Genomic DNA, 12108 nt, shown 5'->3' on the forward strand with positions numbered 1-12108 from the left:
ATTTGTCTGATTCATGGCAAAATATAGAAAAATGTAGCATTGCATCACTTGCTCACCAATGGATGTGAATGGGTGCCGTCAGAATGAAAGTCCAAACAGCTGAGAAAAACATCACAATAATCCACATAATAAATCCATTAAGACATTTTTAACGTCAAACCATTGCAAGTCTTCTATCCATGAAAACGCTTCAGAATCATATAACACACTTATAAACAGTGCTTGATGTGTATATTTCTCTCCCGACTTCTGGAGAAAGCAATATTACGGATAGAGGACCAACGTTAAAACTCCTTGGATTTGTTTTTTACAAAAATCCAGCTTTTCGCTTCACAAGACATTAACTGTTGGACTGGAGTCACGTGGATTACTTGTGGATTATTGTGATGTTTTTATTATGGAATAGTAAATTGTGCTATAAAATACAGTTTCTTCTCGTCTCTTAGAGCCATGTTATTTGAACCAGTGTTGGGAAAGAGCCAACTAAACACTATTAACTATAACAACTACATTTTTTTAGAAGCCTGACAGTTTTTAACACAACAAAACACAACAAAACTACAAAAAAAATCAGCCTAAATGCAGTGTAAGATAAAAGCATCTGCCAAATGCACAGATGGCACTTAAACATCTGGGCGAACACAACCGTGTAAACCCATTATATGCAAATTGCACATTCAATTCAACGCTACAATTACAGTAGAATGTTTTTTTTTGTAAGACCCATTGTGCAGTACTTTCTTCTGCATTTCCTGCAGCACCTTTGAATGAATGAGCACTGTGTTGCATGTCAGGCTTTTAGAGCATTTACCCGTCTCGTGTAAAAATGAAAATGATGAGTTATGAGCTTGAGTTGTGCATGCATTAACGATAAAACCTCCACATCAGACAGAGAGTCTAATGAATTCTCACCGACTCTCCAAAAATGTAATCCTATGCCAAGAGATGAAAATAACACAGAAACAAATATATAAATAAAAACAAAACAACGCTTTGAAGTTCCTCCCCCGCAGAGGAGAACGCCGTCAAAAGCCTGAACAATGCTGCTCATAATTACACATCCGGGATGTTTAGTGCCGCTCCAATTGAATCATTCACAATTCAGATGATTCTCAGCAGGCTTGCTAACTCGATTGATTTAAGATATGAAGGTTTTTGTGAAATGTACCGTGCACCGTGAGCTCTGCCTGGATCTCGCTGGTCATGTTGCCGCTGTCCGCCTGACAGACGTATATCCCAGCATCCTCTTCGGTCAGGTTGACGATCTGCAGGCTTCCTCCACCAATCACAGCGAAACGCTCACGGCTGGGAAAAACACACAAACAGACAAAGAGGATGTGTTAAAGTGACTTTCGTAGCATTTTCAGGTAATGCCAACAGAGATGGAATTGAACATTTATTTCATTTCCTGCGGGTTTTTCTTTATGACTTGATTGCACTCAAAGCAACTTCCCTGGAGTGCTTCACTTGAGGTTTCTCGAGAAAAACAAACTACTGTTCCCGGCGACTCCCCAATGATTCGGAGACAAGAAGAGACGGTGAGCTAATCTAAGATGAGCTGAGAAAAAATAATCAATAGTCACACACAACAGAGGAGAGAAAGTAAAGAGGAAGGATGAAGAGTCAAACGCAGTCAGACCTCCAAACCTCACGTCACCTCATTAGAAAAAGAATCAGTCGCCAATTACTGAGTTTAACTAAGAACGGAGAGTAAACCAGCCAGGAACGATGTCTTCCCAACACTCGCTCACTCGTCAGACGTTTCTTCCCACACACACGAGTGTCAAACTGTAGCTCACAGTGACAATTAAAACAAGCTTCATTAAGAAGCGGAGCGATATTTTGCTGTAAATTCTTAGAGAAACTGAGACATGAATGCAGCAATTTCAAATAACATGCATCAGCATTCAAAGGTTTGGTGTCAGTACAAAAGAAATTCATACTTTTATTCAGCAAGGACGCATGAAACAAACTAAAAAAATATATATTTTAATTAAATTTTCTTTTGAACATTCTATTCAACAAAGTATCCTGGAAAATAAACTGTATCACAGCTTCCACAAAAATATGAAGCAGCATTGATAATAACAAACTTGTGAACGGTGGTTTAAATTGTTGCATAAATGCAACAAATTTTGTGCAAAAATCACAACACAAACGTGTGAATTTCTCATAACCAAAGAAACGCTAAAAATGCTCTGAAAACTATTTAAGGTGTTAGAAATTGGTAATCATTTGACACTTTCAGAGCACAGGAGCATCACTCAGATATATTTAGCATCCTCAGCCTCTGAGACGCCAGACGAGGACTCAGAACCCAATGAGAGGTTCGTTGAACACATGACATGACAAAAGCCGGATGACGCTGCGACCGTGAACGCTACAGGGAGCCCCTGAGAGACCTGAGGAGGAGGCCGGATAATTAAAAAAGAAATTAAAAAGACGACACATCTATGAAGTACAAAGAGCCTCATTAATTGTCTTTTAGCACTACATTAAAACATACTGGAGGAGGGTAACAGAGCATGATGGGTAAAAAGTTTGTTTAAAAAGGAATAGTTCAGCTTATTCTGACATTATTTATTCATGAAAGTTTCATTTGTAGATTTTAAAATACACTGAGCACTTTTTTTTGCATTTTGACATGATTTATTCACTCAAACCTGAAGGCTGAAAATTAAAATGATTAATTGTTATGTGAAATAAACAATTTAATGAATTTAGAGATGAAAGAGATCCGCACTCCAGATTCAGCCAAAAAGGCTTATTTCATATATTTCATCTGTTAGTTAGTCTTATGTTAATTGCTGACTGGATTTTTGGATGAGTGTTTGGTGCTACAAACTTTTCTATTTGTGGGTAAATTTAAATTTAAAATAAAATCTTTAAAAAACTTATTTCAGTTAGCTGACAAGGCAACATTTATAGTTTAATATCTAATATAAAAATTTAATATTTTAATTTAGTTGAACTTATACTTATTACTAAACTATATAGATATTAAAAAACAAATATAAATAAAAATGACAAAAGACAAAGTTTCTAAAACTGTTGCTTAAATTAAATTGAAAAAAAAAAAAAAAAAATAGAATATATATATATATATATATATATATATATATATAAAAATATAAATATATATATATAAATAATCTAATGAAAAAAATTACATATAATTTTTTATTAGATTTTATTTTTCTATTTTTTAAATCAATGATACTAAAATAACACTGAATTTTTTTTAATGAAGTATCCCTTTAAATATGCACAAAATACCTCTCATGAATATTTAATTTGGTAATAAGTGTCCCCAATAAAATTACAAATATATTTTTCAAATACATGATGTCACAAAACCACAAACTTGATAACATCTGATTTAATTGAAACTACAATTAAATCTTTAAAAATGAAAATTTTAAATCCTGGTGGTTACAGAAAAAAAAAGACACAATCAAGTGTTATTCTCTGAAACTTTATCTTTGAGAACATCTGGCTGAACATCAACACACTTCTCAAGGATTCTTATGTTACCTGCTCCGCTTTAGGATTTATTATCCTCCATTTCCCAGAATTCCTCAATTCAATGCCCTCTTTAAATTTACCGTTGTTTGCTAACGTTGATCAACCATTAAAAACGTAATAAATTTGCTATAAATGTTTAAAACACATGCAAACACTTCCAGGATGTTATACATCGTAAATATAAACATGAAGTCGAGATGCTGAAGGAGAATGCATGATATAACCATTAAAAAAAAACATAAATCAAAGTATTGCATAAAGAGGAAGTGCTTGCACTGAGAAGGAACTGCTGAACATGCGTTTGTGTGCGACGCCTGACTGGATTTACAATACTCTTATATTACAATCCTCCCCTGTGCAAATCCTCCAGCCTGATGTTTGTGATGAGAAGAGCTGGAGTATCTGTCACCGACACAAACGTCTCGGGCTGCTTTATCTACGTCACTGAGGACAAAAGGTGCTCTTGTCAGTGAAGCAAGCGATTTGCATTCACCCCAAGAATTCCTCCGTGATCCGCTGGCTTTCTGTAAAGCACTAAACAGCATTCCGGCTCTAATCCATGCGATTCAAAGGTGAGATAAGACAATTACAGCTGTGTGATGATCTGGGTCGACCCCGTCATATCCTACACTCTTTAAATGATTAGAAACACGGAGGAACTGGCCTCAGATCAGACAGCGTCGGGACAGAAATCACTCAAGGGATTGGCTGTAAATGAGCGTTTATGCACGGCCTGTAATGAATGAGCGTCTGAGCTGATGAGGAGGTTTTAACACCAACACACGATGATTTGTTTATTCAGTTCCTGAGAGCCGTCTGACAATCTCCAGATTAGATTCTCTTACAACAACATGCCAGAGAAGCAAACAATGGAGGAGGGCGAAGAATGTGACTTATTCAACAGCTTCTTCATGCTGGAATTCAAGGCCTCTAAACACACAAGATTTTTACATTTTAAGCTTTCGGGCTTCATTCTTGGTGTTTTTCTATCTTAAAAACTTAGTTCACACAATACACAAAATTGTCATTGTTTACTCTCCCCTCGTGGCATTCTAAACCAGCATGCTCCTATTTATTTATTTATTCACATTTTTTTACTTATTAATTTTTAAGAAATTTCACGCAGTTCCATTCTGATCAACAGTTTATATTGAGCTCTACACAGGTAAAAATTTTTATTTTTAAATGTATATAACAAGGTAACAAAAAAAAAAACAAAATTAAAAAAAAGGGCAAGAAAGATTTTTTAAAACTTTACGCAAATAATATATGTATACACAAACAAATACTATACATTGTATCTAAATATATTTTAATAATATATTTTATAATATAATATTTTATAACATATACATGATATATATATATATATATTTAAAATCAAAAATTATTTTTACATTTGTATATATTTTTATCCATCTAGAGGTCACTATAATCTGTTGATTGGAATATAACTTTGGCAAAAATTTTAAATTTCAATCATTTTTATATTATTTTAAAAAACATTGTTCCTTGTTAAAAAACTCTGTCGCCTTTTTAAAATCTTACATTTTTTATTTACATACACATACTTTCACATAACTTATAAACAATGTTTATAACTTAAATGTACATAATTTATAACTTCTTACATTATATGTAATGTATATAAGTTCTTTCATATACCTTATTTATAATGTATATAACTTCTTAGTTTAATAAAATGATTTTTTTTTTTCTATATTTTTTAATTTTAACATTTTGGGGTTAATTTTGATTTTTTTGTTGGGAAAGGAATTTTTTTAAAAAATTTTTAATTTTTTTTTTATTTTTTCCTTGTTAAAAACAACAAACAAAACAAAAAAAATCAGCATTTATTTACACTTATATATATAGATATATATATATATTATATATATCTATATATATATAAATATTTATATATATATATATATATATTTGAGATTTGGTAAACATTACATTTAACAGTGTTTTTAAATTCTTATTGTTTTTAAAGACTAAGTTTAAGTGAGCTTTATATGTATGAGATTTGGTAAACATTACATTTAACAAAATCAATTAATGAGCATGCACAATTAAATATACAATATCTGTGATATCCAATATGGACTTAATTTTTTTTTTTATATAATTATATATAATGAATCACAACCTAAATTTTGATGTTTGTCACACAAAGCTATCATATAACTTGAAATGCAACTTTAAGATGCATTAAAAATCCTACAGTATATCAGTGCTCCAAATGTCTGAAACAACAGAAAAATCCATTTTTAGGTCAACTATTCTTTGAAATCATTTCAGTCACAGTCTAAACCCAATCTCCTGTGAGAGAAGAGGAGGCTCCACTCACACTGGGGCTTTTACCAGAGAGAGACACACTCACACACATTCACATAGAACAGAGATGTTGTGGGTAATATGACATGCGAGCGGAAGCGGGTAGTTAGTGACTTAAACAGCTCATGATTAGTCTGCTCAGCTCTTTGATACGATCAATTCAGTCTTTATAGAACGCATCGTTTCAAATCACGGTGGGCGTGATCGAAGCGGCGAGGATGCATTACAGCAGACGGGGACGAATCTCAACCAATCTGAGTGAAATTCTATGAAGACAATGGCTCTGGTCCAAACACTAATCAGCTGCCTACGCAGACAGCATTTTAATGCACCGCTGGCAACCACTGATGCTGCAAAAATAATCTCATCCAGGATGATTTACATTTTTATTATTTTTTGTAAATAATTAAAATCAATAATAGCAATAATAATTATATATATATATATATGTGTGTGTGTGTGCATGTGTGTGTTTGTGCGCATATATAATATAATTACAACTTGTAAAAAAATAAAAAAATAATTTTAATTTTCATATAATATATAATTAGATATATATTTATATTTATATATAATTATATAAATTAACTTTATTAAAAATATGTAATGTATTATGTATATTTGCACCCCTTTTCTTTTGTGCATAATAAAAAAATATTTAGCTATGTTTTTCTATTTAAACAAGGTTTTTCAATTTTGCCGATTTTGAGATTTTTCGACGGCTTGAATGTCCAGGTTCATTTCCGTATACAGTATGCTTCACATATCTAAATGGCCAATGAAAAGTTGTGAAATCATGTCATCTGATTTTCACGTATATCCATTTGGTGTCAAAGCTGTCAATCAATCTCCCGCCCTGTGAAAGCATCTCGCCGGTCTCGTGAAGTTTCATCGAAGCTCAGCACTGGATAGCCGAATAACACTGTGAGGTAAAGTATCAGCAAACGTTTGTTTTTGACAACTCTTCTCAAGTTTATTATATATTCACAAGTATTATTTATCGGTAAATGGTCTAGACGAAGTAATTGTCACAGAATATTTTTATTTATTTTTATATTTGTGAACCTGGCTGACGAAAGTACGACATTGAAGCTCTCCACAGTTTAGTTCTAATCTAGTTCTTCACAGATTAGTTTGCTTGCTAGTATTTAAATAAACTAAGCGTATTTAATAAACTAAGACGTAGGCTATTTAATAAACTGAGCGTATTCATCTGTCAATATGAAACGCGACTTGGCCATTCTAAATCTAATTCGGAAGAACGCATATCGACCACCGTTACTGTAAAATATGCATGTATGTCCATTTAAACTCAATTTTGGTTAAATGTGGATTATATCATTACACTGGCAAGAATATGGTTACATGTAAAGATGCCGTACCAAGTATGACAACGCTACATTCAACTGCTTTTGAAATACGGTGTTTTTTTCACTTCCTGAAAAGTAACCGTTTTGGACATACGTGAGTTTCATCGGGCAGCGACGATATATTACACACACACACACATGTATATATAAAATTATATTATTATGCATAAAAGAAAGGGGTGCATATTTACAAACAATACATTATATATATATATATATATAATTATATTATTATGCATAAAAGAAAGGGGTGTATATTTAAGTGCTGTCAAAAGATAAATTGCGATTAATCGCATCCAAAATAAAAGATTTTGTTTACATAATATATGCTTGTGTACGGTGTTTATTTATTATGTACTGTATATATAAACACACACACACAGCATATATTTTGCAAATATTTACATGTATGTATATATATATATATATATATATATATGTATATTCATATAAATTATATCATATATAAATATACTTAAACGTAACATATTTCTCTTAAATATATACATGCATTATGTAAACAAAAAGTTATTTTGGATGTGATTAATCATGATTAATATTTTGACAGCACTAATATATATATATATATACTATATATATATATTAATATATATATATATATATATATATATATATATATATATATATATACTCTATATATATATATATATGCACTTCCATACACTTTCATCTCCCTTTCTGAATTGCATTTCTCAAACCACTTTCCCTTTACAATTCCCAAATTGTATTCCAAAATAAAATGTATAAAAGAAAGAAAAACATCATAAATTCAGCAGGGATGCAGCTTTATCCCCGATCTTATTATGCATTAGGCAGCAAGTGTCAGAAAAGATGCAGAGTGTTTGCCATCCATTAGCAAGTCTAGAGGTTTCCTACACACAACAAAATCCTCCACTCTGATTCCCATCTGTTACGCTCAGCCTTCTGTGTGTTCTCATCACGAAAAAGGAATGTGAAGATTAGATTTGTACATTTACTGAAGAAAATGGGAGTGACGTTCGCAACCCCTGCGCAGCACTAAGCCAAGGGCATCAGTGCTGCTACTGTTAACTTCTTAATTGAAATAAAGCTGAAGCAAAATAAAATATAAATATTGGATGAAATGTTTAAAATAAAGGCAGCATTTCTAATATTCATAGAACGTTTATTTCAGTTGAAGTGCTAAAATTACTAAAACTGAACTAAAAATAAAGCTGAAAAGTTTCTAAATGTGTTTAAGCTGGTTGCTATCCTGATTTCTGTACCAGAGAACTTCTTTTAGACCTGAAAAGCACTGTTTATTTAATCGGCACATTTGCTGTATTGTACTTATTTCCTGCTATTGCTTGTACTTTGGTTATCTGTAGAAAAGATTCATACTACATAACAGCTTTATTTTTGCAATATTTTTTTTTCTGCATTAATTTATTTTTTCTGTACAACTGGACTAACTCATTTTTGTTGTTTCCTAACGAGGATTTACACATTGCACATTTCAGGCTGTAGATCAGTATATGCAGAAAAATAACCCTAGCGTGTAATCACAGAGGGTCAGGACAAAGCGGCAATAAAAAGCATGTAATCGCTTCTGCACGTCCACAATGCAAACATTACCAAACCCACGGCTGAAATCCCATCAGGGTAAATATACCAGCACAGAGGACGTAATACTGAATGACAGAGCGCTGGACCGCTGACATGCCGTGACCATCCAGTCCTTTCTACATTATTCATGTGCACCGGATGACAACAGCAGAACCTCCTCTGTTAAACCATGCAGGCTATCCTGCAAACTATGTAAGACGATTTACGGCGTGTGTGACTATAGACGAAGATAAGAGCATCATAACTATGCAAAATGACACAATAACATCATTTACACAGGCGTCAGTAATTACCTCCGTCAGATGATACGGATATTTTACGCTGAAGAATTTGGACAGACGTTGAATAGCGACTGAATGGATTCTTTTCGTGTGCTCTGTGGCGACAGGCGAGTTTGCTTTGGTACACCAGACCACGCGGTGGATCTGAGGCAGCGCTCTGATCTCATTCCTGCACGCATTTCTTGCATCCAGCCAAGAATTTGACAGGAAAATGCACGATTCTCTGTGCTTTCCTCTGTGTTTTTCTCTTATGGGTTCGTGCAAAGACACTGTTCTGATACGCTTACCTCTCGTCAATCGGCCGGTCGTTAAGCGTCCAGCGAATCACTGGCACTGGGTATCCCTTCATGACGCATGGCAACAACACGCTCTCCCCGACAACCTTCACCACAGCAACGGGGCCCTGGAGAGTCTCCAGTTTTTCTTCAACACCCGAATCTGCAAAGACACACACAAATGTGAATGCACAAAAAAAAACACGTGTGTTTATTTAAAAAATATATAATAAAATATAAATGAATTATATCTATCTATCTATATATGAACAGAATCATCTTGTGAGCATTGATAATAATAATAATAAATAAATAATATAATAAATATTTAAAATAATATAAATATTATACAAATAATATAATAAATATTATAATTTACTTCATAATATTATTTTATTTTAAAATGTACCACTAAAAATGGTGTGTGTGTGTGTGTGTGTGTGTGTGTGTGTGTGTGTGTGTGTGTGTGTATATATATATATATATATATATATATAAACTGAATCATCTGTAATGTAAATTCACAATACAATCACATTGTTTTTTATTCTACTTTATAATATTTTATAATAATATATTTACATATACATTATTTTTTTATTTTACATTTTACACAAATAATAATGTATATATGTATACACAAACACACATAATATACATTATATCTAAATATATTTTAATATATTTTATAATATAATATTTTTATAACATGTATATAAATAAATTTGCAATTCGATAAAACAATAAAATAACAAAAAATAAATAATAAGAATAAATGTATTTTTTTATTACCATTATTTTCACTGTTACAATATTTTAAGGTTTTGAATAATTAAAAATGTAAAAATCTATAATTTAATGTTCAGATTCTCCACTGGGCAAACAGCTTCTCACTACAGGAATTTCAAGGTAAACGCTATCCTATGCTGATAAAAGGTACAGTATACGATTACATGCAGAAATCTGAAAAAATGTAGTTATTTCGTTACAGATTTCCCTAAATCTGTTAAAATGAGTCTTGTCCGTGTGTACCTGCAGACACCTGTAGTTGTGCCTCGTCTGTGGTTTTGGCCGGTCCCAGACCGTCTATGCTGCAGCGGTAGAGTCCGGCGTCGCTCTGGGAGCCGTTGCTGATGACCAGAGCTCCACTGGGCAGCTGTATGACCCTGCCGTCCAGCTCCACGCGTCTATGCTGCAGCGGTAGAGTCCGGCGTGTTTTGGCCGTCCCAGACGTCTATGCTGCAGCGTAGAGTCACGGCGTCGCTCTGGAGCCGTTGCTGATGACCAGCTTCCACTGGGCAGCTGTACTGACACCCCCCCCCCCCCCCCCCCCCCCCCCCCCCCCCCCCCCCCCCTCCCGTCACCCCCCCCCCCCCCCCCCCCCCTCTCCACCCTGCCGTCCAGCTCCACGGGCCGACCGTCTCTCTCCCAGCGGGTGAACGGGGCGAGCTCTTCCGTCACCTCACAGCTCAGCATCTCAGTGCCGCCCGAGCGCACAGAAACGCGGTAGTGCTGAGTGAGGGAACAGATCAGCTGCGTTACATCCCTACAGTAAAGCTCATTTAATCTCTACACTGACAGAATGACTGAACAGAAATCAAGCGAGAACAACTGAAATAACGAACCCTGGGGAGCTACAGACGGAGATTAGATGCTTTGCTAACTCTGGAGAAATTAAGTAAATAACACTAATGGTCTCGTCAAACCAATTAGCGAGTAAACTTGGGAGACGAGCAGCCATTAAGCATGTTTGAACAGCACAGCAGAGGGTCCGTTCACGATCATATTCCACTCATTTCATTAATACTCTGATTAATGCATGGTAATTAATTAAAGAGGCTCATTTCGATGTAGAGAAACAGATTTGTCTTCAAATTTCAATTTACTAATTTTAACAGAATTTATTCAAACCCTGACCCGAATTGACATTCATCTCAAATAATGGATAAAAGAACAGTTTTAAAAGGAATTGACTCTTGACTGTTGAGTGATTGAAGCGTATTAGATGAGGTTAATACTGAAAGCAAGAAAAACTGCTTTAATATTCATGACTGCAGCAAGAATTAAATTATTTATTATCATCTAAAAATGGTAAACGGTAATCAACTCTTAACACAATCTTAAATAAAAAAACACTCAGTAATAAATATTAATGTTTATGTAGGTCATTTTCAAAACACTCATATTTAAAAAAAAATCTAAATTATAAATAATAAAAAGTTTAGAATGCACACATATATAACTAAAATAATAATAATTAAAAATAAAAAATTAACGAGACTTTTAAATTCTTGTTTTTTTTTCTACTTTGTTTTGAATGTGACCAAGGAAAGTAATGTTTGGAGAAGAGAAAGATTTAATGAACAAACACTCATTTAGCACAAGAGTGTGTTAAATGTTTAATATTTCACATAAAAGGAAAAATAAATCTCTTTGTGCCATTAATTGCTTTGAAACTCAGTAAAAAAGTCAACATCAAAAGATGAAGCACAAACAAACAGATCGTAAACACCATTGAGAATCCTTACGAGATTCACACACAACACCAAGAAGATAAAAAGTGTTATTTCTCTCGTCTTTAATCTCACGGTATCGAGTCTGCAGATGTTCAGAGATGTTCCTGAAGTCTGTGGAAGAGCTTTATAATCACACACACACACACTGACAAACCCTACCAATACACACATGCATTCATTCATATGCACACACACA

General features: G+C 33.7%; 1 protein-coding gene across 1 annotated transcript in view; it reads right to left on the reverse strand.

Annotated features, from left to right (window-relative positions):
- The window catches only part of LOC109098733 (neogenin-like), a 113547-nt gene that overhangs the window by 41654 nt on the left and 59785 nt on the right, over positions 1 to 12108 (reverse strand). Inside the window, exons 4-7 of the mRNA XM_042715005.1 lie at positions 10789 to 10929; positions 10429 to 10561; positions 9409 to 9559; positions 1169 to 1305 (exon numbers count right to left, since the gene is read on the reverse strand). Of these exons, the coding sequence (XP_042570939.1) occupies positions 1169 to 1305; positions 9409 to 9559; positions 10429 to 10561; positions 10789 to 10929 (562 nt within the window). The remainder of the gene's footprint in view (positions 1 to 1168; positions 1306 to 9408; positions 9560 to 10428; positions 10562 to 10788; positions 10930 to 12108) is intronic.

Source organism: Cyprinus carpio, chromosome A25 (genome assembly GCF_018340385.1).
Source record: "Cyprinus carpio isolate SPL01 chromosome A25, ASM1834038v1, whole genome shotgun sequence".
NCBI classification, from domain to species: Eukaryota; Metazoa; Chordata; class Actinopteri; order Cypriniformes; family Cyprinidae; genus Cyprinus; species Cyprinus carpio.